The sequence below is a fragment of the Aquila chrysaetos genome, unplaced genomic scaffold (genome assembly GCF_900496995.4).
Source record: "Aquila chrysaetos chrysaetos unplaced genomic scaffold, bAquChr1.4, whole genome shotgun sequence".
Classification (NCBI taxonomy): Eukaryota; Metazoa; Chordata; class Aves; order Accipitriformes; family Accipitridae; genus Aquila; species Aquila chrysaetos.
Window position 1 is genome coordinate 94,613 of NW_024470387.1, and position 24,883 is coordinate 119,495.

The 24,883-nt window shown below is 62.1% G+C and overlaps 3 protein-coding genes and 2 non-coding genes across 7 annotated transcripts; 2 read left to right on the top strand and 3 right to left on the bottom strand.

Annotated features, from left to right (window-relative positions):
* Positions 1–988: 988 nt before the first annotated feature.
* Positions 989–11,055, top strand: VPS16 (VPS16 core subunit of CORVET and HOPS complexes). The gene is made up of 24 exons (XM_030006539.2): positions 989–1,135; positions 1,404–1,492; positions 1,629–1,726; positions 2,489–2,617; positions 2,923–3,067; positions 3,133–3,248; positions 3,524–3,646; positions 4,558–4,613; positions 4,813–4,902; positions 5,532–5,626; positions 6,430–6,506; positions 6,753–6,884; positions 6,989–7,116; positions 7,535–7,570; positions 7,784–7,892; positions 7,964–8,098; positions 8,184–8,292; positions 8,545–8,642; positions 8,748–8,852; positions 9,215–9,292; positions 9,556–9,725; positions 9,861–9,957; positions 10,128–10,231; positions 10,567–11,055. The coding sequence occupies exons 1-24, from the start codon at positions 1,083–1,085 to the stop codon at positions 10,709–10,711; spliced, it is 2,517 nt and encodes an 838-aa protein (XP_029862399.1). The 5' UTR covers positions 989–1,082; the 3' UTR covers positions 10,712–11,055.
* A 279-nt stretch (positions 11,056–11,334) lies between these two features.
* On the top strand, positions 11,335–20,463 carry IDH3B (isocitrate dehydrogenase (NAD(+)) 3 non-catalytic subunit beta). 3 transcript variants are annotated; one of them, XM_030006546.2, is made up of 12 exons: positions 11,335–11,421; positions 11,871–11,951; positions 13,627–13,725; positions 14,580–14,700; positions 15,128–15,188; positions 15,719–15,851; positions 16,299–16,432; positions 16,887–16,989; positions 17,654–17,800; positions 17,924–18,018; positions 18,105–18,165; positions 18,575–20,463. In XM_030006546.2, the coding sequence occupies exons 1-12, from the start codon at positions 11,386–11,388 to the stop codon at positions 18,662–18,664; spliced, it is 1,161 nt and encodes a 386-aa protein (XP_029862406.1). In that variant the 5' UTR covers positions 11,335–11,385; the 3' UTR covers positions 18,665–20,463. The 3 variants fall into 3 exon arrangements, with proteins under 3 accessions (XP_029862406.1, XP_029862407.1, XP_029862405.1); XM_030006547.2 differs by having other exon boundaries at positions 11,347–11,430; positions 20,302–20,463; XM_030006545.2 differs by having other exon boundaries at positions 11,348–11,430.
* Positions 20,464–20,632: 169 nt separating this feature from the next.
* NOP56 (NOP56 ribonucleoprotein) lies at positions 20,633–24,687 on the bottom strand. The gene is made up of 12 exons (XM_030006544.2): positions 24,530–24,687; positions 24,226–24,315; positions 23,978–24,092; positions 23,718–23,879; positions 23,417–23,615; positions 23,002–23,189; positions 22,721–22,872; positions 22,427–22,527; positions 21,934–22,082; positions 21,636–21,757; positions 21,339–21,452; positions 20,633–21,217 (listed from the first exon to the last, which is right to left on the bottom strand). Exons 1-12 carry the CDS (start codon positions 24,530–24,532, stop codon positions 21,014–21,016), a joined length of 1,599 nt encoding a protein of 532 aa, XP_029862404.1. The 5' UTR covers positions 24,533–24,687; the 3' UTR covers positions 20,633–21,013.
* LOC115338102 lies at positions 21,532–21,600 on the bottom strand. The gene has a single exon (XR_003922329.1). It is a non-coding gene; the product is annotated as a small nucleolar RNA SNORD57 (small nucleolar RNA).
* LOC115338103 lies at positions 21,826–21,896 on the bottom strand. Its single transcript, XR_003922330.1, has one exon. It is a non-coding gene; the product is annotated as a small nucleolar RNA SNORD56 (small nucleolar RNA).
* Positions 24,688–24,883: the final 196 nt, after the last annotated feature.

Consider the following 24,883-nt stretch of genomic DNA (forward strand, 5'->3'; position numbering starts at 1 on the left):
CGGCGCTGTCCCAGAGGCATCCTGGGGGACACCTCTGTTGTCCCACGAGCGGGGTTCCATATTCGGTGTGCAATAAGCCAATCTTACACACAGAGCCGAGATATTTCTTTTATTTCATGTTTGCACAGAGGTGGGTGCCAGGTGGTGACTCCGCAGAGCTAGCACACCACACCGAAGAACACAACATCTTTATCCTGTTACACCATTAGTAAAAACCCGCCTAAATTTATGCTCCTTGGTTAGTAATCACCACCCCCTCTGTTATTGGTTAGTTACATTTAAGTTAGTCTTGCTTGCTGTGTAAATTGGCATGCACGCTCCTTATGGGGGGGATGGCAGGGGGGAAGTCTTCTTGGTCTGGATTTGAGTTGGTGGTCGCAATCTCCCCTGCCACCTTTACCTCTCCCCCCCCAGTTCATGTTTCTATGGCAATCGCTCGGCTTTCGGTGCTTTTTGGGGCAGGATGTTCCCTTTTCATCAGTCTTTAGCTCCTTCTCCGAGGGTATAGTCCTTGGCAAAGCATGCCTTGTTTGCACAAAGTAACCCAGCCAACACGATGAAGCTAGTGTTTAATGTGACACCCTAAATCGAGCCGTGTCACTACGACCGAGGCGTTAACCAACACGTGGCTTTAACTATTCTGCACCTCGGGGGGGCAGGGGACATCTTGGGGGGGCAAGGGGACACCATGGGGGACAGGGACATCCCGGCTGCCCAAGGGCAGGAGGACCCCCGTGCTGGGGACAGGAGGGACCAGGGACCCCCGGGGTGCTGGGGGGGGTGTGGGTGTCACCCAGGGATGGCGGCAGGGGACACCCCGGGGACAAGGGGGGACCTCGGGGCTCGGCAGCAGGCGAACGGCCGTGCCCTCACTCAAGATGGCGGCGGCGCCGACCCGCCGTGCCCTCACTCAAGATGGCGGCGGTTCCCCGCCCTCTCCGCCGCCTTTCCCCGTGCCCTCACTCAAGATGGCGGCGGCCGAGACGGCGTCGTGGCAGGGTGGGGCGGGCGGGCGGAAGCGCAGGTAGGGGCCGCGCCGCCGGTAGCGCCTGTCCCGGCCCGGCCCCGCACGGCCCGACACCATGGACTGTTACACGGCCAACTGGAACCCGCTGGGCGAGGAGGCCTTCTACCGGTGAGGGGGGGCCTGGGCCCGGTACCGGTATCGGTGAGAGGCGGCCCCTCCCCGTCCCTGGGGCCGGCCAGGGGGCTGCTCGGGGAGGTCTCAGGGCTGGTCATGGGTCTTGGGGCTGGCCGAGGGGGTCCCGGGGCGGCCATGGGTTTTGGGGCTGGCTGGGGGGGGTCCCGGGGCCGGCTGGGGGGTGGGCGCTGTCCCTAGTCCCCTATCCCTCGGTCTGCTGCCTGTCTATCCATCCGTCTGTCCATCTGTCTGTCGTCTGCAGTAAGTTCGAGCTGTACACCATGGAGTGGAGCCTGAAGGAGGACCTGCGGGACTGCCTGGTGGCGGCCGCCCCGTACGGGGGGCCCATAGGTAAGGGCTGGGACCCCCGGGGACCCCACGCTGGGGCAGGAGCGCCCCAGGCACACGGGACAGGGGCTGTCCTGCACCCCCAGCAGTGATGGCAGAGGGGCCGCAGCTTGGACAGACTGTCCCATCCCTCCCACAGCTCTGCTGAAGAACAACGCCCGGAAGGAGAAATCCCCCGGCATCCGCCCGCTGCTGGAGATCTACTCGGCCTCGGGGCTTCTCCTGGCCAGCATCCCGGTGAGCTGGCCTGGGGTCGGCCACCTCCTCCTTTAAGCTGTGTTCCGGGTGCTCCTTGGAGGTCTGTGATGTGCCAGGGAGCTTAGGATAGTCCTAGCTGCCCCTTGGGGAACGCCAGAGGCTGTAGCTCTCTGCCCCTCGCAGTGATAAGCCCACGGGCAGAAGGACCGTGGAAGGGCTCACCGGTGGCACCAAAGGCTGGGTTACCAGCTGGGTGTTGTAGGTGAATCACTGGGCTGCGAGACCGGCAGTCACCTCTGCCTGTGCCGCTCGCTTGTGTGCCCTTGGGCAGCTCCTCTGGTCTCTCCGTGGGGAAACTGGATGCTACCACGTGTCCTCAACACCTTAAGCTCTCGGAACAAGGGCTCTGTGCAGCTCCCGCACCCCGTGAAAGCTTTGGAGAAGCTGCTCAGAAGTGATGGTGTGTGTAGAGGGTGGAGCAGGGGAGCTGTAGGGAGAAGGAGGCTGCCCAGCCCTGGCAGAAGAGGTCAGGGTGGGGACAGGAGCCGCAGGGTTGGTGCCACAGGAGCATCCTCCCTTCCCCGCGATTTGGGTCTGGGGCGGACGCAGGGCAGTGAGGACATGGAGGGACGGGGAAAGCTGCCACAACCACAGGGCCCTGCAGAACCAGGGGTGTCAGACCTCCGGATGCCCAACCGTGGCCGTTGGCTTCATGTATGTCTCCTGGAGGGACATCTCTGGGGCTGGGCTGGCCGGGAGGCAGGCAGCCCCGTGGTACACACACATATCTCCTGCCCACAGTGGAAGAGCGGCCAGCTGGTGCAGCTGGGCTGGACAGCCAGTGAGGACCTCCTGTGCATCCAGGAGGATGGCACTGTTCTCGTCTACAACCTCTTCTGCGAGTTCAAGCGCCACTTCAGCATGGGCAACGTGAGTGAGGCAGGATGGGGAGCTCAAGAGATGCCCAGGGTTGGGTTTGTGCAACAAAGAAGTGAAATGTTGCAAGGCTTCCCTGAGTGCTTCCCCAGCCCCATGAGGCACAGCGAGGCTCCTGGGGCCGGAATGATCCCCTCTTCACTGCAGGAGCAAGGCTTGTCTGAGCTGGAACATGTACCAGCAGTGCAGTACAGGGCTGGGCTCACTCCTCCCCGGGGTGGTTTTGTTCCCAGAGCAGCAGCAGCGTGGTGCTGAGCCCCGGCTGCTCCGGCCCGGGCCCAGCTCTCTCTCCGGTGCAGGAGGTGCTGCAGAACCATGTGCTGGAGGCGAAGGTCTTCCACACAGAGTACGGCACCGGCGTGGCCATCCTCACTGGTGCGCACCGTTTCTCCCTGACCACCAACATTGACGACCTGAAGCTGCGCAGGATGCCTGAGGTTCCTGGTGCGTCCCCTCCCTGCTGCCCCCGCTCCGGCCAGGTGCTGGGGCCTGACGCTGGTTCCTGGCAGGTCTGCAGAAGCCGCCCTCCTGCTGGGCCGTGCTGTCCCAGGACAGAGTCACCATCATCCTGCTGGCAGTCGGACAGGACCTCTACCTCCTGGACAACACCTCCTGCTCTGTGGTGGTGAGTGAGCCGTGGCGGGTGTCCGTGGGGAGCAGGGTGGTCTGCAGCCCCCTGCACTTGCTGGCAGGTCCTTCCTCCTGCTGTCCCACGGGTGGATGTGTACAGCAGGGACATCTGGCTGCATCCTGGCCAGGGGCAAAGGGGTGAGGGTTGGGCGGGTGCAGGGAAGGGACACCCCCGCTCTGACCAGTCCTCAGCACCTTACGCAGCATCGGTGCTGGCGTGTGGCACATCCCATGTCCCCAGGTGTGACCCTCATCCTTTCCCTGTCCCAGACCCCTCCTGGCATGAGCCCCTCTGCCGGTGCCTATCTGCAGATGGCCGTGTCCTTCAACTACCGCTGCCTGGCACTCTTCACCGATACTGGCTACGTCTGGATGGGGTTGGCCACGCTGAAGGTGAGCATCTCCCTTCCCTCCTCGTAGTGGGGCATTAGGGTGTCAGCCCACCCCTCCTCTCCCAGTCTGGCAGACAGATCCAGCAGTGTGGGGTGTCCATTTCCTCGGGGTCCCCATGGACTTGGGGCTGCAGGATGGGCTCGCTGCTATCCGCAGGCATCTGCACTCCTGGCATCGGGAGATCCACCCTCTTTTGTTCTTCACCTGATTTTATCCCTTACTCCCACTTTTTCTATTTCTGCACCCATCTTTTTGCTGGCCTTGCACCTCCCTTTCTCTGTCCAAACTCCCCCCAGATCAACAGCCCACCACTAATTACTTTTTCCCCACTGGTCACAGTTCTGCTACATCCATACCCAAACTTGCTGGTCCTAGTACCATTTCCTGGGCAGTCTCATCCTTATCACCACTGCAGGTGTGGTCACTTCAGCATAGGGCCCTTGCTTGAGAGTCATGATTCCGCCTTGCAAATTCCCCCACGCTGTGGGGCTCATGCTGGTGAGGTGCTGTTTTCCTTCCATGCCCTCTGAGACCAATCCTTCTCCTTTCATCATTGTTTGCTTACCAGACGTCGGTTGAGCATGAGCAGTTTTTTGCATTATGTGCAGGCAGGCTGCGTGCTGCAGCAATTGAGGAATGTTTTTCACACTCGGTTTAAGTGCTCATGCAGCACCCTCGCCCCTTCGGCTGTGTCAGCTGCAGCCCTGGCTGCCTCCAGAGCTAAAGACAGGGCCGGGTGCTCCGGCAGGACCTGCTCGCAGTGCAGCACCCATGCTCCCGGTGCCCACTGCAGCCTGGGCTGTGCTGTTTGCCCCCCCCAGCAGCTCCCCTCAGCACATGGCCCTGGTGCACGCGTGATGCCACCCGTCCCTGCGCTGCCGTCCCCCTGACCCAGCTCTCTCCCGCCGCAGGAGAAGCTCTGCGAGTTCAACAGCAGCATCCGATCTCCACCCAAGCAGATGGTTTGGTGAGTGGTCTCCCCGCCGGCCCGCTCTGCCTCTGGCTGTGCCCACCCATGCTCCTCCGGTACCCCAAGCCTTTGCAGGGGTCCACTTGGCTCTGCGGCCACCCTCTGCCTCCCTGGGGCAAGTAAGACCCTCTCACGTCCCCGCTCCAGGCATGGGGGGCTGCAGCAGCGCTGGGGTTAAGCCAGGGCTCCCTGGCAGGTGCATGCGTCCCCGGAGCCGGCAGCGTGCCGTGGTGGTGGCCTGGGACCGGCAGCTGATGGTGGTGGGGAACTCCACGGAGTGCATCCAGTATCCTTTGGGGAAGAGGGACCTGCATCGTTTCCGAAGGCCAGCCCAAACTGCGGGCCTCCGCGAGCCCTCCTTGGGTCACTGCCTTCTCTGTCACAGACACTGGTGTCCCTGGAGGCCCCCTTGGTGTCAGCAGCCTCCCAGGATGGTCAGAGGAGATTGACCTTGTTCTCTCCTCTGCAGTTCTGCCACGATCTCCCCTGCCCCACCACAGCCAGTCTGGTTCTGTACAGCAGCGAAAGCCCCTCCTGTCTTCCCCCCCTGGCCTCTGTTGCCTTTCTCCAAGCCTCCCTGCTGAGCGGAATCTGCTCCCCCTCGGCTCCGAGAGCAGAGCTGGAGCTGGGAGCCACCAAATCCCCCGTGGCTGGGAGCGTTGGTCCTGCCGAGGTCCAGTCCCGATTCCCCGAGGGCAAAGGCTGTCATGGGTGCGGGGATTCCTGTCCTTCCAAAGTGCTGATCCCATGCCCCGCTGCCTCTCCATGGAAAGGGGGTTCATGAGCCACAGCCCCATGGGGACGGGGGCTCTGGGGGGTCATTCCATGGCATTGCTGGGGCTGGACTGGCCCTCGGCAGGGTTGGGCTGCACCCAGAGCCGCTTTCCTCCTGCGAGGCCTTAGCGGGGAGCGCAGATTTGTCCTGGATGAGGACTCCTACCTAGTGCCCGAGCTGGATGGGGTCCGGATCTTGTCTCGCACCTCCCATGAGTTCCTGCACGAGATCCCAGGTGAGATGGCACCGAGCAGCGAGGCTGAGTGGGACCCCCCCGCGACTGGGCAGGCAGGTCTCTCCTGCACTGCTTGGCGGCCAGGATGCGGCCGGTGACTGTGGCCAGCTCTGAGTGCGGGGGTCCAGCCTGCCCAGCCCTTTCTGGAGGCTCAGGAGGTGCTGAAAGCCCCACGGCAGAGTAGAGCCATGCCCTGAGCCCCACCAGCCATCCATTGCAGGGCTCTGAACCCAGTCCCTCGCCTGGCCCTAGGTTCCTTCCTTTCCCAGCACCGTGCCAGTTCTGGTCCCCTCCTTTGCCAGCTCTGTCGAGCCCCTGTGTCCTGAGCAGGGCCCTGCAGGCTGCCACCTCCCCCTCCTGCTGCTAGAAGCCCTGGGCTTTGAGCTGAGGCCAGGCACAACTCAGCACTCTGTTGCTCACCTCCCGCACTGCTGCCACCCTTGTGCTTCCAGAGCGGAGGTGCCCGGGAACTGCTGTGGCTCTGGGGGGGATAGTAGCTCCTCAGGATCCTGTGTGTCCTGGCAGCTGCCCCTGCCTCTGTCTTTTGGACCCTTGGGTTGGTGTTTACTGAGGGCTGGAAGAGCAGTCCCGAGCTGTCCATCGCTGCGGCTCTGCCCAGCTCCTCGGGCCGGCAGTGGCCATGCTACCATCCCAATGAAGGATGGTGCCGGCATGGGCCCTCCTGGGGTCCTGAGCTGCAGGCAGAGGTGGTGGGGGAGCAGGGTGCAGTGGGTGCAGGTGACGCTCCTGGGCTGAGGCATCCTCTCACATGTTTTTTTTTCCCCCCGATCCCATCTCTGCAGAGGCCAGCCAGGAGATCTTCAAGATCGCCTCCATGGCCCCAGGGGCACTTCTGCTGGAGGCACAGAAGGAGTACGAGGTACGGCCCGCTGCCCCGCTCCGGGTCCTGCCTGCCCCAAGGAGGTTGGGGTGGCTCCAGTGCAAACCGCTGCCAGTGTTATCCCATGGTGATGGGAAGGGGGAGATCCTGGAGGTCCCTGCCAGGGCCAAGGTGCCAGGGCAAGGGCTCCCTTGGCCCCCGGTCCCAGGGGTGCTGGGGCTCCCAGAGCTCACCCTGACAAGTGAACAGCCTGAAACTCACCCCATGGGCCATGCTCCCCTGCAGAAGGAGAGCCAGAAAGCAGACGAATACCTGCGGGAGATCAAGGACCAGAAGCTGCTCCCGGAGGCGGTGAGCCAGTGCATTGAGGCAGCCGGCTACGAGCACGAGCCAGACACCCAGAAGTCGCTGCTGAGGGTGAGTGAGGCAAAGGGAGGCTTTTGGCTGCGGCTGAAGATGTCTCTCTCCCGGGTTGCGGTCACGCTGTGGCCGACAGCCCCAGCACTGGATGCCTCTTGCAGGCAGCCTCCTTCGGGAAGTGCTTCATCGACAAGTTCCCCGCGGAGAGCTTCGTGCGCATGTGCCAGGACCTGCGGGTGCTCAATGCCATCCGGGACTACCAGATTGGCATCCCCCTCACCTTCACCCAGTATCCTCTGTGGGATGGTGCATGAGTGATGACCCTGGGGCGGGTGCAGGATCTGGCCCAAGCAGGGTCAGTGCTGTTTGGGGCTCCAGGCTCTGCTGGGGTGGCCACCTCATAAGTGGAGCGAGACACGGTGGAGAAAGCTGCAGAGCTGCTTAGCTGCCATCCCTGCAGTGTTCAGGCACCAGCTGTGCCCTGGGCCCCATGGCAGGGGTCTCTAGCTGAGACCTCTGTGCTCATGACACCCTGCAGAGCTGTCCTGTGGTGCTTGCACAGCCGAGCTGGCCTTACAGCCATATGTGCCGGGTCTGGCCCAGGGGTGCCAGGCAGGGATGCTGCCAGGAGAGGGGCAGGTGCCCAGCACACATTGCCTACTCTGTGGGGTTTTGCGGTCCAAGATGTCCCTTGACTGTCTCCACAGATACAAGCGGCTCACCATCGAGGTCCTGCTGGACAGGTAAGGGTCCCTGCGAGTTGGGCACAACTCCGGGCAGCCTGGGCCGAGGCAGCGTCTGGCCACGCTGCAGTCCCCATCCCCACGGTCCCCGTCCCCCTGCCTGGGTGCTGAGCAGGCTCCGAGTGCTCGGGACCTCCTGCGAGGCTGGCCGAGCTACTCGACTCCTCAGACCCGTGTGGGGTCGTGCCGCTGACCCCCCGTATGCCACACCAGGCTGGTCCTGCGGCGGCTCTACCCGCTGGCCATCAGGATCTGCGAGTACCTGCGCCTGTCGGAGATCCAGGGCGTCAGCCGCATCCTGGCCCACTGGGCCTGCTACAAGGTAAGGAGGCAGCTCGGAGGGCTCTGCCTGTCTGGAGCTGTGCGCAGACCTCTCTGCTCATGCCCTTCCAGGTGCAGCAGAAGGACAAGTCTGACGAGGAGGTGGCCCACGCCATCAACCAGAAGCTGGGCGACACGCCAGGCATCTCCTACTCCGAGATCGCTGCCCGGGCTTATGACTGTGGCAGGACGGAGCTGGCCATCAAGGTCTCTTGGCTGGGGCCGTGGCGGGTCCGGCTGGGCAGTCGTGGCGGTGGTGGCCGTGCACTGACAACCCCTCTGCCGCTTGCAGCTGCTGGAGTATGAGCCGCGCTCTGGGGAGCAGGTCCCGCTGCTGCTCAAGATGAAGCGGAGCAAGCTGGCCCTCAGCAAAGCCATCGAGAGCGGGGACACCGACCTGGGTAAGGGTCAGGGCTGGGCGGAGGAGGGGAGGGATTTGGGGTCCGGGGGAGCCCGTTCATAGCTTTGTGCTTTGTGGGATGAGGGCGGCAGGAGCTGCTTGAGCCCTGCAGGGCAGTGCTCGCCCTCGGCACGGGGCTCTGCCCTACGCCTGGACATACCCTCACTCCCCTCCCAGTGCTGCTCCCTGGGGCCGGCCGTGTTGGGGGGCAGGAATCCATCCTCCCCCGCCTGAACCGTGCTGTCTGCCCCAGTCTACACTGTCGTGCTCCACCTGAAGAATGAGCTGAATCGTGGCACCTTCTTCATGACGCTGCAGAACCAGCCAGTGGCCCTGAGCCTGTACCGCCAGGTAGGGGCTGCCACCGCACGCCTGGACCCCGGGAGCCACCGTGGTGCGATGGGTGCTGCTCCCCATCCCCATGTGCCCTGACCTTCCCGCCCCATCGCTCCCCAGTTCTGCAAGCACCAGGAGCGGGAGACGCTGAAGGACCTGTATAACCAGGACGACAATCACCAGGAGCTCGGCAATTTCCACGTCCACTCCAGCTACTCGGAGAAGGTCTGTGCCCGGCGGTGGCAGGAGGAGTGGGGAGGAAGGGCTGGTGGGCTCCGGGCTGGCTTCTCCTCACCCAGGGAGCCACTTGGCCATCATCCCCTTGGGGCTCTGTGCTAGCAGACACCCAGCCCATCTTGTGTGCCAGGAGGTCAAGATCTCACCCAGGGCTAGGCAGGGCCCAGACCTCTGCCCGTCTCTGGGGATCAAAGCAAAGCAGCGCAGAGCCAGAGCTTCATCTTGGCTGTGTCTCGGCACCAGACGCCCCTCCTGCCCCACCTGGGGGGGGCTCTGAGGGTGCTGCCCCATCCCCACAGCGTGGCATCTGTGCTGGCAGGAGGTGAAGTGCCTGTGCTCTCTATCCTCAGCGCATCGAAGGGCGAGTAGGAGCTCTGCAGAATGCCCTGGATGAGTACTACAAAGCCAAGAACGAGTTTGCTGCCAAGGTGAGCGTAGCCGGGGCCGGGGGGGTGCTGCAGGGGGGGGGCCTGCTCTCCTGGGGCTGGGCAGGAGCAGAGCTGGGTATCGCTGGCCAGCACGGGGCTTCGGCTGGGCCACCGTCGCTCGACGTGGCACCGCAGGTCCCCCCACCTTGCTCTGCAGCCAAGGTGGGGTGGGCTGCTGCCATCGCTTACTGGGGCAGGGACCCACTGGGCCCCATGAGCAGAGCTGGGACAGGGACCCTTTAGGCTGGTGCTTTGCTCCCCAGGCCACAGAGGATCAGATCAAGCTCCTGCGGCTCCAGCGACACCTCCAGGAGGACTTTGACAAGCCCTATCTCGACCTCTCGCTGCACGACACCGTCTCCAACCTCATCCTGGACGGCCACCACAAGCGAGCCGAGCAGCTCTACCGGGAGTTCAAGATCCCTGACAAGAGGTCGGTCCCGGGGCGGGGGGGCTCCTCTGTGCAGCCCTGGGGGCTCACGCCGGGCAGGAGCTGTGCTGTGGGGCTGGGATCAGGAGGCTGTGGGGTGCTAGCAGCTAGAGGTGCTGGCTTGACCTGTGTCCCCAGGTACTGGTGGCTGAAGATCAATGCCCTGGCCAACCGCGGTGACTGGGAGGAGATGGAGAAGTTCTCCAAGAGCAAGAAGTCGCCCATTGGATACCTGGTAAGAGATTTCCCTGCTCGGGGGGGCCAGTCCTGCCCCGTGGGTGGCTGTGGGGCAGCAGGAGGGCACTGCATGGAGCAGCCTGAGAAGGCTGGTGTGGGGCAAGGGGAGCCGGGAGGGCCCAGCAGCCAGCTCCCCCCACCCTCCCACCCCATTCCTCTCTGCTCCAGCCCTTCGTGGAGATCTCGGTGAAGCACCACAACCGCTATGAGGCCAAGAAGTACGCGCCCCGCGTGACCCCCGAGCAGCGCGTCAAGGCCTTCGTCCTGGTTGGGTGCGTCCGCTTGCCCCCAACCCGGGGCGGGGGGGGAGAAGTGGGGGTGGCTGGGAGGGCAGTTTGGGGTTGCTTGGGGCAGGGTCAGAGCCTGCAGGAGCAGCTGGTTCCTCATGTAGCATCGCTGAGGTCTTGGGGGGCCTCAGGGGCAATGAGACCCCCAGGAGCATATGGGGGGGGGGGCACCCCAAGCCTCGTTCTCTTAGCTGCTGAGGGCTGCGTGGGTTGCCTGCCCTTGCTGGGGCTGGTGTCTCCAAGAGGTGGGGGAATGGTGGCTGGGGCTGCTGCCCCTCTCCGGTCCCCACACCGCCCCCAGCTCCCCGGCTCTGCCACAGGGACCTGGACCAGGCGGCCGATGCCGCCATCGAGCACAAGAATGAGACGGAGATGAACTTTGTCCTGTCCAAGTGCACCGCCAGCACCGACACTGCGGTGGCGGAGAAGCTGAACCGAGCCCGAGCCCAGCTCCTGAAGAAGTGAGCCCCAGCGGTGGGGGGCCCTGCCCTGGCCCCTTTCCCACCACATGCTCCGGGGCAGGGGTGGCTCCAGCCCCCCTGTCCTGCCACTGGAGCCGCTGTCCTGTCCCCCCACGCCTCCCCCTTGCTGCGGGGGGTCCGTGGACAAGGGCAGGGTGACAGAAGGGTGTCCATGTCCTGCGCCAGGGCTGGGGTTACCCTGGCAGTGTCCCCCTCGCAGTGGCTACGAGGCTGGGGTCTTCCTCACTGACTGCAAAATACAGTGGGATGCCCCCCCCCCAGTGCCTGCACAGCCCCCTCTTGCCGTGTAGCCCCCTCCCTTCTTGTTCAGTAAAGAGAAGAGTTCGCTGTCCTGTCTCCTGCTGTAAAATGCTCAGCCCCCCCGCCCCGCAGCCTGCTCAGCACCCATGATGAGGGGGCTCCCGGGGGACACCAGTTATGGGGGGGCTGGGGGACATTCATGGTGGGCATTGGGGTGCGGGGAGGGGTGCCAGGGGCCCTGGGGGGGTCTGGAAGGGGATCGCTGGGTGCCCCCAAGGTGCGCGGCGGGTCCTGGCGGGGGGGGGGGGGGGGGGTGGTGTCTCCTCCGTGCTCCGCCCGCCCGCCAGGGGGCGCCGCAGCGCGCGGCCCGGCCCACTCCGCCTCACGTGGTCCCGCGGTGCATTGTGGGGCGGTGAGATGGCGGCGCTCAGCGCGGGCCGGGCGGCGGCCGGGGTGAGGGGGGTTGGGGGTCGGTCTGGGGGGGGTTGGTGGGGTGGGGAGGGGGTCAGTCCGGGCTGTGGGGGTCAGGCTGGGTGGGAGGATTTGGGCTGGGGGTGAGGGTTTGGTCTGGATGGCGGGGGTCGGTCTGAGATGGGGGGTAAGGTCTGGGCTCCGGGGGGAGGGGTCTGTCTGGATCGGGGCGGGTCAGACTGGATGGGGGGTCTGGCTTGGGGGGTGAGGGGCCGAGCTGGGGGTGGTCGATGCAGATCGGGGGGGGGGGGGTCAGTCTGGGACAGGGTGTAAGGGCTGGACTGGGGGTGTTCAGGGTGGGGGCTGTGGGGCCAGGCGGGGCCAGGGGGTTTAGTGTGGGGTGGCAGGAACGTGCAGGGGGTGCTCTGGGTTTGGGGGGGGGGGGCACCTCCAGGCTGGGGTGTCTCACCTTCCCACCGTCTCCGTCCCAGTGTCTCCTGCGTGCCCGCAGCTTCGGGGCCTGGAGGGGCCTGCGTGCCTCCGCTGCGCTCCAGCAGATCCCGCGGGCCAAGGTGAGAGCGGGGGTCCCAGTGCCCACCCTGAGCACAGTCAGCCCCCGGCTGCCGTGGGGAGCAGGGGAATGGGGGAGAGTGAGGGGTGGGCAGCAGCAGTTCCTGGGCGGTGGAAATGCTCCCGGGCTGCTTTTTGGAAGCAGCTTTTCTCACTCTCGGAGCAGCGTGTTCTCCCAGCAGTTCCGCTCTGTCTCCCAGCTCAGCCTCGCCTGCATGGGGGGGGCTGCTGGCAGGGTGGCGATGGCGAGTGTTTTTCTGCTGGTACAACTAAAACCACTAGTGCAGCCAGAGTACAGCATTGATTGCAGTAGTGAAAATAATTTTGATCCGATCCTTGCTATTTAGTGCTAAATTTACTGTAGCTACCTGTAGTAGTTGACATAAAATAACACAAGAAATAATGCGATAATTATTAGAGCGCGAATAAGGTAAGAGCAAGTGGTAGCTTAGCATGTTATTCAGGCTCTGTTGTCAGGAAATAAGAGCTGTGATGGAGAGGTGAGTTGTTTTCTGTGGAACTAAGGTTGGAAGAAACAATCCAAGTGCTGGCTGGCGAATTAACATTGTGTTTGTCATGTTCAGACCAACAAGATGGTGGGTTCCCATTTATAAGCGAAGATGTCTGATGTTATTAGTTAAGACACTAAAGGACAGGGCTCAGCAGTGAGGCCGTTCTTTTGGCCTTGAGCCGGGGGGGGCCCATGCCGCAGTTCCCTCTGCAGGTGCTTTGCTGTTTCTTGAAATTTAGGTAGGTGAGGTTTTCTGCCCTGGAACTTGATTCCAAGATACTAAAAATCAAAAGTAAAGACTATCTCGTATTTCTTTTCCTACTTGCTCTTTCATTTTGCCTTTCCGTGATCACTGTTTCCGTGATCACCTACGCTTTGTGTCACTGAGGCACGGGCATTTCTCAAGTCACGTTGGTGTTGCTACTTGTTTACTCCTTTTGTTGTCCGATTAAATTGTTGGGTGAAATTCTTGTCTCTGTGACTGTCTAGTCCCTGAGGCTGGTTCTGTGAAATCTCATGCCTGGAGGTCAGCTCTGTACAGGGAATTACTGGCTAAAGAAGGTGGGGATTAGTAAAAGGACTGTGTAAAAATAGGAGGCAGCTATGGTTGGGGAGCAGGCAGCATTGATTTGGAGGTGGATCGCCTGTGGAATGTCTCAAGAATTATCTTGGAGACTGATTTTGTGTTCAGGACCAAAAAAAAAGCATGCTCAACAAAAAGCTGTGAGATGATGTGAATGCAACAGGAAGATGAGTTTCAGGCTTAGGAGATGCTGAGGATATGAAGTAGGAATGAGGGAAGTTTAATAACACAAGATTGCGCTATTAGCTCCCAGTAAGAAAGATTTCTGCTGTACAGAGGGAGAAATCATACCTGGAAACGCTGTATGAGGAAAAGGTCTTTAGGTTGCCAGTGGATCACAGGATAGCGAGTGTCTCTGCTGCACGGTGTGTTCATAACAACACAGGAGCAGAAGCTCTTTAAGTTAAAACTCACTGTTAGTGCTGCAGTAAATTTTTGTTAATAGAAACTGTGCTGTGGGTGTGGGTATTCTTCACGTTGTAAGTAACCTTCCTCTAGTTTGCTGCTTGCAGGTTAGGGCTCCTGTTTGGGTCAGGTTCTGGGGTGCAGCAGAAGGTCTGACTCTTCTTTGCTTTCTGTGCAGTCAGAAAATGCGAAGTCTGAGGGTACGTTCCAGGTCACCATGCTGCCCGGAGACGGGGTGGGCCCGGAGCTCATGCACGCTGTCAAGGAGGTGTTCAAGGTAACGGCTCCGGCCCCTTGGTGGGATGGGGTGGACGGAAAAGGGAGGAGCAGCAGCTGGAGAGTTGGTTAAAGATGCTGCTGATCCAGAGGCCCTCCAGGACCAACCTGTCTGTCTCCTCTGGTGCAGAAGAAAGCCGGTTGTGAAAACCCTGGGATCTCACCCCTTCCATAAATAGGTTCAGCTTGAGCAGCAATCTTGCAAGCTGTCTCATTCATCAGTGTGAAAATATTCCCAGCCTGGGACCGTGTCCTGGAGCCAGCAGAGTCTGGGTCCATCCCCTGCTCGGTCCTTCTCCCTCTGCTGAGCAGCAGCAAGCACTGGCACAGTCCGGGCTGGTGACGGGGAGGACACAGGCCATCCTCACTGCTCCTGTCAGGAACGTGGCCGCAGGGCTGTCATTGTCCACCTGTCCAGAACCCTTTCTGTCCTTCTGACCTTCCTGACATGCAATGAGCTCTGTCAGAACTCAGGGAGGAAGTCAGTAGTTAATAGTTGTGTCTTATAACAGACAAGTTCTGTCACATCAAAGGCAGCAAACATGGGGTTGTCTGCCATGGTATAGGTTATGCAGCTGAAACTATAATTACAGTAAGAAAGGGGAGTCCTGGTGTTAATGGTGACAGAAAACATCATTGTTCAGTTGGAACCAAAGTGACCCAGAGGTCCAGGTTCAGCATTTCATGAGCCCAGTTCCCTTTTTCTCACCGAGCTGGCAGTCTGGCTGGTTTAAGGCTTCATGTCCCGGTTCTCCAAGCTCCCCGCCAGCAGCCCACTGTAACATGTAGCGTAACTTCCCTGCTGAGTCTCTGATCTGACGGGGTGGCAGCTCTGTCTCTGCATCTCTTGCACAGGCTGCCAGCGTGCCTGTGGTCTTTGATGAGCATCACCTGAGTGAGGTGCAGAACATGGCATCAGAAGAAAAACTGGATCAGGTGGTTGACTCTATGAAGGAAAGTAAAGTCGCCCTTATAGGTAAGGACTTGTGGCAGCGGTCTGTCCAGCACAGAGGGGATGTCCGCTCTGCCTGCAGGAAATGTTGCCTTATCTCGAATGCCATTAGGTGCTTTCAGAGGGCAGGAATTTCTGCGCTTAGGTCCTGGAGAAGGAAGGATGCTGTCTTTAAGCTAAGCAGCAAATTTTGACTGAAGTACTTACTGAACTTACCAAAGGGGAGGTTATATCTGGCTTCTGCTTTTGAAACAAGATCTCCTAGTATGGCCCAGAGAAGCAAAGAGCCTTGTCAGGGTCCCATATAGCGAGAGATCAGTCTCCACGCTTGGCTGAGGTTCTGCTGAAGCTCCCCCCCTCCCAACCCTTGCTGCTCTGTCGCCTGGGCTCAGGCGATGTCCTTAGCGTCTGTCAGCTCTGTGTTCTTACTCCTGCTCAATGTTGTCTGCAGGCAAGATCCACACCCCCATGGAGTACAAGGGAGAGCTGGCTTCTTACGACATGAGGCTCAGGTGAGCTCGGTCCCCTGCTTAGCTGCCAGGGCTGGGCACCGACACATCAGTCGCTGGGAAAACTCTATTGCGTTTGGTCATGGTGTTCTGCCACTAAACTGGGGGCCAAAGGAAGTGAGTCTAGGCCAGATGGGAAATTAACGTGTAATCGGGAAGCAAAATATCCTGAAGGACTGTCTGTGGCCAGGAGCTACCTCTGTTGAGTGTGGTCCTGCTGCCTGCTTTCTTGGGGGTCCTGGCGAGGAGGGGATGGGTGGCTGGAAGGCGAACAGTGGTGGCCTGCCTCAACAGAGGGTCATCGAAACTGTGCTGTGACGAGGTGTGGCTGGCTCATGATCTGTGAGGGAAAGGGTGGATGGATGGACAGATAGATGGATAGATAGGTGGATAGGTAGCTATGGGAAGGTGTCAGGAGGTGGGGAGCTGTTGGCACCATCACCAGCTGTTGCCCCCAGTACTTGTAGGGAACAGTCACTGCCCCAGAAATAGCTTATGTTGAAATGCTGATTCTGCTGCTGCTTCGCTCGCAGGCGCAAATTAGACTTGTTTGCAAACGTTGTTCATGTGAAGAGCTTACCCGGCTATAAAACACGCCACAACAACTTGGACCTCGTGATCATCCGTGAGCAGACGGAGGGGGAGTACAGCTCTCTGGAACATGAGGTGCGGGAGCCTCCCTCCAGTATGCGGGTCCTCTGCTTGGGGGTTATGGCTGGCCTTGCTGAGGGACAGGGAAACCTGCCCCGGGATGTGTGGCCTTCCTTGTTGCTGGGGCCATGTTTCTGTTTTCTGTACAAGACCTGTTCAGCACCACTAAGAAATTGGCTGGAGCAGCAGTGATGTACTAAGTGACAGTGATGGAATTAGGACAGTAGTGATAGGAATACATGCAGACCCAATAAGGATGGTGGTGGGCTGCAGGAGGGATAATGCCAGAAAAAAGGGACATGGGTGTTAAGGACCCTCTTGGTGGGGGGTGATCCAGCGTCAGGCAAAGACAGCTCATCCGTCTCGAAGTGCCGGGACTGTCGGCATAGTGTGGGTTGGTGAGGCAGGGTGCTGGGCTGCGTGGCATGTGCGACGGCTGCTCACGCTCCCTTTCCTGTCCAGAGTGCAAAGGGAGTCATTGAGTGCCTGAAGATCATCACCCGGGCCAAGTCGCAGCGCATTGCCAAGTTCGCCTTTGACTACGCCACCAAAAAAGGGCGCTCTAAGGTCACGGCTGTGCACAAAGCCAACATTATGTGAGTGCCACAGGAGCAGGTTTGGAGTGCTGTCTTGATTGTTGGACACGCAACCGCTGTCACGGCTGGGACATTTTTGCTCTCAGCTTTTGATCCCAAGAGTGCAGTGCCAGGCTGGTTCCAGAGAGGCTGGGCTTTCCCTGGGGATCGTGTTTTTTCCTCTCTGTACGGTCTCATTTCCAGCATGAGGCCTGACAGCTGCATCCCAGAGGCTGTCAGCTGAGAAGGGGAAGAGCTCTGGCATGGAAAGCTGATCCCTCATTGCTCCCCCTGGGCCCCAATTTCACCACCTGTGGGGGTGTGGTGGTGTGGGGTACTCTAGGGTTGCCTGCCTTCCCCTGCCCTGCTGCGATGGGACACCAGTTGCTATTGGATTACCAGCTGCTGTAATGATTTCACTGCTGAAATGAGTTCACTGTCCTGCAAACCCTTTGATGTGTTTCTCATCTCACAGGAAATTAGGCGATGGGCTCTTCCTGCAGTGCTGTGAAGAAGTGGCAGAACTGTACCCCAAGATCAAATTTGACACCATGATCATTGACAACTGCTGCATGCAGGTGAGGATCCCGTTTCCCTGCCCCAGAGCTGTTCTGCACCGCCTGCTGCTGCTGGGCCTGCTGAGCCAAGCCATAAAGATCTGAAACCTGAAAAGCTGCTGCTGCCGACACCTTTGCTCCTTGCACAAGGCAGGAGCCTTCTCCCTGCTCTGCTCCAGCTGAGGGCAGGAGCTGCAGGGATTGAAGGTGGCAGGGGCATTTAGAATCATAGAATCACAGAATTATTTAGGTTGGAAAAGACCTTTAAGATCACCGAGTCCACCACTCAGTCCATGTCCTTAAGTGCCACATCTACATGTCTTTTAAATACCTCCAGGGATGGTGACTCCACCACTTCCCTGGGCAGCCTGTTCCGGTGCCTGACAACCCTTTCAGTGAAGAAATTTTTCCTAATAGCCAATCTAAACCTGCCCTGAGGCAACTATGTCTCATCTGGGCTTGCAAAACTCTACCAGGTGATGTAGGTCTGTGGCTCCTGAGCCATTTCAGCAGGGCTCCCCATGTTCCCAGCTGTCACGAGCACAGTTTGGGGATGTTTTCAGACACGGTGGGTTCTGATGCTCTACCAGATTCGTGCGCACTGCCCTGTCCCGAGGGCTGTTGAGCTGCCTGCAGCCCGTCTTGGGTGTGCAGGGCCTCACGTCCTCCTGTTCCCTCTGTGCAGCTGGTGCAGAACCCCTACCAGTTCGACGTCCTGGTCATGCCAAACCTCTATGGGAACATCATCGATAACCTGGCAGCTGGGTTGGTGGGCGGTGCTGGTGTGGTTCCCGGAGAGAGCTACAGCGCGGAGTATGCCGTGTTCGAGATGGTGAGGAATTTCGGCTCCCCGGACGCTGCTGTGCCGTAGCAGCACCCCGGGTTATTGGGGCGGCGGACTGCTGGGGACAGGGATGTGGAAGATGGTCCATCACCGTGGCTTCTCCTCCTGCAGGGCGCCCGCCACCCCTTTGCCCAGGCCGTGGGCAGGAACATCGCCAATCCCACTGCCATGCTGCTCTCAGCCGCCAACATGCTGCGGCATCTCAAGTAGGTGCCTTTCAGGTGGGGGTGCGGTGGGGTGGGCAGTGCGGGCTGACGGAGGGACTGACCCGCGGCTCCTTTCCTCTCACCAGCTTGGAATTTCACTCCAATTTGATCGCAGATGCGGTGAAGAAGGTGATCAAAGTCGGGAAAGTGAGTATTGGGCAGCCAGCCTTGCCGCCTGTCTGTAGCTGTGTGAGTGTTCGTGGTAGCGAGCTGCTCTGCGTTCTCTCTGACGGTCAAGGGCGAGTCTCCGACCTCCTCACCCATTTTTGGCTCAGAAACCTGTGTGCGTGCAGCTGTGGCTGTAGTCGGCTGCAGTCAGCCCCTCTGCGCTTGTCCTGGGGTTGCTCCTGCTGCCTGTAGCGGTGCTTGCTGGCTAGGGAAGGTCTGGCAGGGCTGGGGGACGTCAGACGGCCTCTCTCTCGCGTGCTGCCCCGCTGGGGTCTCTGGCCGGGTGCATAGAGGGAAGCTGCTCTCCTCTCCCTTCTCGCAATCATTTCACTCAGTTCACGATCACGTTTCTTCCTTGTTTCTCCCCTTCCCTGTGTTGGATTTTTAGGTTCGGACACGGGACTTGGGCGGTTACTCCACCACTTCTGACTTCGTGAAGTCTGTGATTGACAACCTGCACCCCCACTATGGTGCCTAGGAACCCCGCTCGCCCCGGGGAGTCGGGGACTTCACCCTGCAGCCGCTTCCCATAGCTTACAGCCCGGCAGCGCGTCCTTCCCCCTCCCTGCAGCTCGCCCTGGCCAAGGTTCCCTGCTGCCCTGGGGGAGGAGGAGGATGAGGATGGCTCTCCTCCTGCCCAGCCCAGAGCCGAGTAACTACCCCCAGTCACCGCCAGCGGGGATTGCTGGAGGCACCGAGGGCAGGGTCCTGTTCGGAGCAAGGATCCGCGGGGTCCCTCTGGTTCGAGTAGGCAGCGTCTTCCCCCCTGTGCCGTCCCTGCAAGGAGGGCGGTGCTGATCTCGGGGCCGGCTGGGGCGACTCAGGGAGGAACGGGCAGCGGAGGCTCGGCAGGCAGCTCCCAGGGACAGCGGGACCACTGTGACTGTGGGAGCCTTCCCCTGCCCACAGAGGCTTTAGCAATAAATGGGACCATGGGGCTGAGTTCCTGCAGCTGTGACCGCACGAGGGCAAGCTGCTCGTGCAGAGTGAGGGTCCCCTTTCCGGCAATCCCATGGGTAGGGAGAGGTGGCTGTGAGGCTTTGTTGCCTCCTGCCTGCTGGGAACTGGTGCAGGGTTGGGGAGAGGGTGGCTGCTCTCTTTGCCCCCCCCCACTGTGAGTTTGTGGCTGGTCTCTGAGAGCCAGGGCAGCGCCTGGGGAGCAGAGGGCTCCAAGCTGAGACCCCAGGTAGGTCAGCACCTCTGTGCGCAGCCAGTGCTTGTCCCTCAGCAGGCAGCACCCTGAGCTCTTTGCCCAGCAGTGTGAACCCCTGGAGCCCTTGTGGCTCGCTGCGGGGGGGGGGGGTGCTGGCGGCCAGCAGCAGTGTGGGGCTGGGCTGTGAAAGCACATGGTGGGACCATAGAAGCACTGCCCTGGCTGGTGGCTGCCGGGGCAGGGGACTGTGTGTGTGAGAGAGCGACTGGGACATGTATTTAATGCTGTGCTGTGTACTCATGTTTGCAAATAAAGGGTCCAACGCTTTCCCCCCACCCTTGCCCACACAGGTGCCGTTTCCCCCCCACCCCAGCTCTGCCCCTGCCCCACACCACACCAGTGCAGCTCAGGGTTGGCCCAAGGCCTGAGGGGAACCAGGGCAGGTTGTGGAGCAGCTGCCAAGGGGACTTGGCCAGGTCCAGAAGCCGGGCTGGCAGTGCCCACAGGACCCTACCTGCCGTGGTGTGAGCAGGGCTTTGGCCAGGGCTGAGCCCCAGTCCCACACCACCGCTGCCAGCCCCTCACCGTCCCCTCCAGCCTGCTGGGACAGGTGAGCCCAGGGAACAGCTCTGCCTGGAGAGGGGCTGCCGTGACTCCTCTGCTGCTTCAATTCCACCCCCCCGACTGCAGCGGGGGCTTGGTGTGCTGGAACCAGAGGCAAGAGGCCCAGTATTTGTGCACACCCAGACACGCACCAAACGGGGTGCACCGAAGCTCAGGGTGGCCATGGCCCCTCTCGGCTGGCACGGGGCAGGCAGTCTGGACGCTCCCAGCAAGGGCTGCGAAGTTGCCTCAGGGGTGGGCCTCCTGCAGCAACAGCACCCAGCACAAGGCCCGGGGGGAGTCCCTGCTGTGCTGTAGGGACCCCCTCCCTCCTCGCTAACGCTCCCCTCTCCTTGCAGGTGCGCACGGCGGACATGGGGGGCTACGCCACATCCTTGGATTTCACCCAAGCCGTGATAGCCGCCCTGGATGTCTAGGGCCCTTCGCCTCGTCCTCCCTGCTCCTGCCGTGCCCACCCGGTAATTTATTGCTTCCCTCTAATAAAAACAGCTTCTGCAGCATGACGGGGGTCTGCCCGGAGTGCTCCGAACACACGCGGCCCCATCACTTCCCTCCTCACCCGGGGTGGCCCCCGTGGTCACCTCCCACCCAGGTGAGGGGAGCCACAGCCCCTCCCAGGCTCCTGCTCCTTCAGCGGCAGCAGCTGCAGCAAAACAAGACCAAAGGGGATCGACAACAACCTCAGCCCTTTATTGAGGGTCACTCACGCCAAGGAGGTTTCCTGCCCCCTGCACCAGGCAGGCAGTGGGTGCAGTCCAAGCCCCCCCCAGGGGAACGGGCTGCAGGGGGGCTCAAGGAGGCAGCGCTGCCTCAGGCTCCCATGCCACCCAGGGGGCTGCGGGCGCCTTGGCCCTGCCAAAGGGACTCACCCAAACCACCAGGTGCCAAAAGGCCTTTAATGCGGCCGCCCCGCCGCGCTACACTGCCGGGGGGGGGCAGCTGCCGCAGAACGCTGGCAGCTGGGCAAGGGGCTGCACCGAGATGAGCTCCTGTCAGTCTGCAAGTCCATACGGCTGGAGCACAGCCCGGCTCCAGCTCTGCCCTGCTCCCCTAGTGCTCTGCATCCCTGGCCTTCTCCTTCTTCTTCTTCTTTTTCTTCTTCTTCTCCTCCTCATCCGCCTCTACCATTAGCTTCCTCTTCTTCTTGGGCAAGACTTCTTCTTCCAGCCCATTCTCCTCCGGTTCAGAGTCCGTCTCCGGCTCCTGCTGCTGCTTCTTCTTCTTTTTCTTCTTTTTGGGCTCGATGTCGTTCTCCTGAGGGGAACGCCCGGGTCAGCAGGAGCCGTGCCCAACCCAGGGAGCCCCATGTCCCAACTGCCTCACCCCCATGGGGCTGGGGCCCATCCCAGCCCCCTCCCACCCCACAGCCCCCTACCTCCACCTCCTCTGCGGCAGCAGCCAGAGCCTCTAGGCGTTGCTTCTCCCTCTTCTTCTTCTTCTTCTCCTTCTTCTCCTGCTTCCTCTTGACCTCGGCCACCACCTCGCTCGCCTGACGGAGGAGAGGGGGAGCTCAGCACCGTGGGAGAGGTTCCCAGCCCAGGACCCATCCCCACCCAGCGCCGCTGGTCGGATCAGCCTCATTAAATCAGTCTTTTGCCTCCATGGCGGGTCAGGACGGTGGTTTGACATCACATCCGACAGCAAGGCCCTGCCCGTCCCCACGCAGCCTCACCTCCACCACGGCCTCCTTCATCACCTCCAGGTTCTTGCGGGGCGGCTCCCCCGTCTCATAGAAGGCCAAGCGCTCCTCCACCTGCTCCCGCAGCTTGTCCCCGAAGACACTGGTGGGGACTTCTGTGGGGAGAGGAGAGGGGCTCAGCACCCCCTGCCCCACCCCACCCCACCCCACCCCGCTCCACGCTCTGCTCAGACCACAGGAGTCACCATTCACACAGTGAGATGCTGTTGACGAAAAATATTCCCATCATCGCAGAGGCAGCCCGGGACCCCGTCCCCCCCTCCCCTGGCACCTGAGAAGCAGTCGATGCGGGAGGCGATGGTGCACTTGTTGGCCAGGTAGCGGGAGATGCGCCCCTTGTTCTTAGCAGCCGCTCGCCCGATGAAGGTGGAGTGGAAGATGAGCCCGTACTTGGGAGTGTTCCCTCGCGTCTTCAGCGCCCTGGAACCGGCCAGCAGAGCGGTCAGGGAGGGGACGCGGGAGCGCCCGTGGCCGAGGGCACCCCCACATGGAAGCCGCCACTGGCTGTCGCTCCTCCCCCAGCAGCCCCAGCTCTCACCCGCAAGCAGCCCAGCGCGACCCACTGGGACAGACGCCTTCCCCCACGGCCCCGCTAACCTCCGGGGGTGCCGGGGGGCACGGCCCCACCGGGAGAGACACAAAGCCACGGTGGTCGCTCAGACACTGGCCTGGCTGATCACATGCGGCCAAGGCCATGGGGGCCCAGTGCATCGCAGCCGGCGGCCCAGAGGCCTGCCATCACCGCAACCACCCTGCAGCGGTACCTGAAAAGGGCTTTCTCGGCCCCCAGGATCTGCACCGTCGAGGCCGGGTACTTAGCCAAGTTTGTCAGGCTGCCAGCGTGGGAGATGAGACGGGCGCCCACCTGGGAAGGAGGAGGATGGGGGTTATGGCTGCCCACCACCACCGTGAGCCCGGCTCTGGGCCGCACACAGTCCCCCAGGCCAGGGATCAGCAATAAGAGATGTCAGCAGAACAGCTCAGTGGATTGACAGATTTGCTCAGACATCATCTCCGCAGCCTGGGGCGACCCGGGGCGCACACACGCTCACACTCACCACCTCCCCGATGAGGGCTGAGAGGCTAGGAGCCACCTGGCTCATCTTGGAGCGGAGATATTCCTGCAGGCCCTTGCGGTACTCGGAGAGCGAGATGACACGGCTAGAGAAGCTCTCGATGTTGATGAGATCAAGGGGAGAGATGTCCATCCCTGGCAAAACGGGTGTCGGGGGCTGAGCGGCACCTCCCCGGGCAGGCGTGACCCTTCCCGCCGCAGCCCACCCACCCTGGGAAGTGCAGCACTCCGGCAGAGCCACCGCCGACGCCTGTCCCCACTCACCCATGGAGGAGCGGGAGGCTTCCAGGATGGCCTGCGCCTTGGCACTGTCCATGACGATCTCCTCCAGCCCCTCCAGGCTCTCCTCGCTCAGCTCCTTGCGGTTCCCGATGAACTTGGCCAGCCGGCAGTAGGTGTAGTTCTCGGACACGATCTTGATCAGCTCGGGAAAGTGGTATCCGTACCACTCCCTGGGGAAGGACAGGGGACAACAGCGTCAGTGCTGCAGCCCGACCCCTCGCCCCGTGTGTCCCTCCAGGCATGCTCCGGCCGGGACGCCGTCACCCCAGCCGGGTCGCGCCTTTGAGGTGCTGCTCTCCCTCCCCGTTCTGTACAGGCAGCCAGAGGGGCGGCTGCCTGCGGTAAGCGTGGGGAGACGGGCCCGTGCCGCCCTCCCGCCCCGGGGACCCCTGCTCACCGCACGCGCATGGAGAAGGTGTTGATGTCCTTGTCCAGCTGGTCCAGGAGACTGATGGACTGGATGATCATGTTGTCCACGCGGTTCACGTTGAACTTCACTTTGGCCCGGGAGTAGCTGTGGCCGAGGCCCAGCTGGGCCTTGGAGGCCGACTGGGCGGTGAGGCCCTTCACCAGCGCGTGGAAGTGCAGGCGGATCCCTGGCCAGGGAGCCAGCCGTCACCACGTCGTCAAGGGCGGCGGGTGTCCCCTCTGCACGGCCGGGGCGTCCCCCTCCACATCCCCTCCACGGCCAGACTCACCCCGCAGGATCTCGGCCACGACCCCCCCGGTCTGGCATTGGTAACCCAGCTCCTCCAGGATGGCGGCCCCGATCTTGGCGTCGGCGACTCCCAGCAGTGCCTTCTTCTTCTTGGCCGGCATGGAGGTCTCCAGCAGGAGCCGCAGGTCCTCGTGGAGGATCCCTGCGAGACGGGGGAGGGTGGAGGGGTCAGCGGGACCACGCAATTTCCCGTGGGGGGGGGTTACCCCGGTGCCCCCAGCCCCACCGCAGCCCGCTCACCCTCGGAGACGGCATTGATGTTCTCCAGGGCGCTCTGGGCCGACTTGAAGGGGGCGAAGGCCACCAGCTTCACCACGTTGTGGAACTTGCCGACGGTGAGGACGCTCTCCTCCACCTGCGGGGGGTGGGTGTCAGGCCCCCAGGGCACACGGTGGCCACCAGAACGCGCGGCCCGCGGGAATGGCGGCAGCACCAGGGTACGAGACCCTCGCCCCAGCCCCCCCCGGTTGCCCGTCCGCGGCCCATACCTGCGGCAGCAGCAGGCTGATCTCCTCCACCTCCCGCACGGCGAAGAGCGCGTACCCGGCGGCATGCTCGAACAGCACGTGGAGCAGCACCTGCACCGGTACCGGTCACCGGGGGCTCGGGGCGGCCGCAGGCCCAGCTCCCGGCCCGCCCCGCGCTCCCACCCCACCCCCCGCCCCGGCGCGGCACAGGAGCCCCCGGCCCGGGCTCCGCGGCGCCCCGAGCCCACGCACGCCCATCCCCGGCGCCCACGGGCACCAGCCCGGCCCGATGCGGGCAGATGCTCCCGGCCCGGCAGACACTCACCATCCTACCGCTGCCGCCGCTGCCGCCCGGAACTGGCAGCGCCCCGCCGGAAGCCTGCCCCACCAGTCCACGGCCAATCAACGCATGCTGTCCCCGACGGATCCGCCCCCCAGCCAATCAGCTAGAGGAGCGGGCGGTCCCGCGTCTCTTTGCCGCCTGTACCAATCAGGCCTAGAAAGTGCCGCGGCCTCCCGCCCCTTCCTCCCCTCCGACCAATGGCGACCGCTGGCGTTCCTGCCGCCCCTTCCCGCGCTCCGCTCCTTACCCCGCGCCGCCGCCTGCCCCGCCCCCCACCGCGACCGCACGTGGCGGGACCCAACCCCCCCCCCCCGGTGCCGGTGCAGGAAGGCGCGG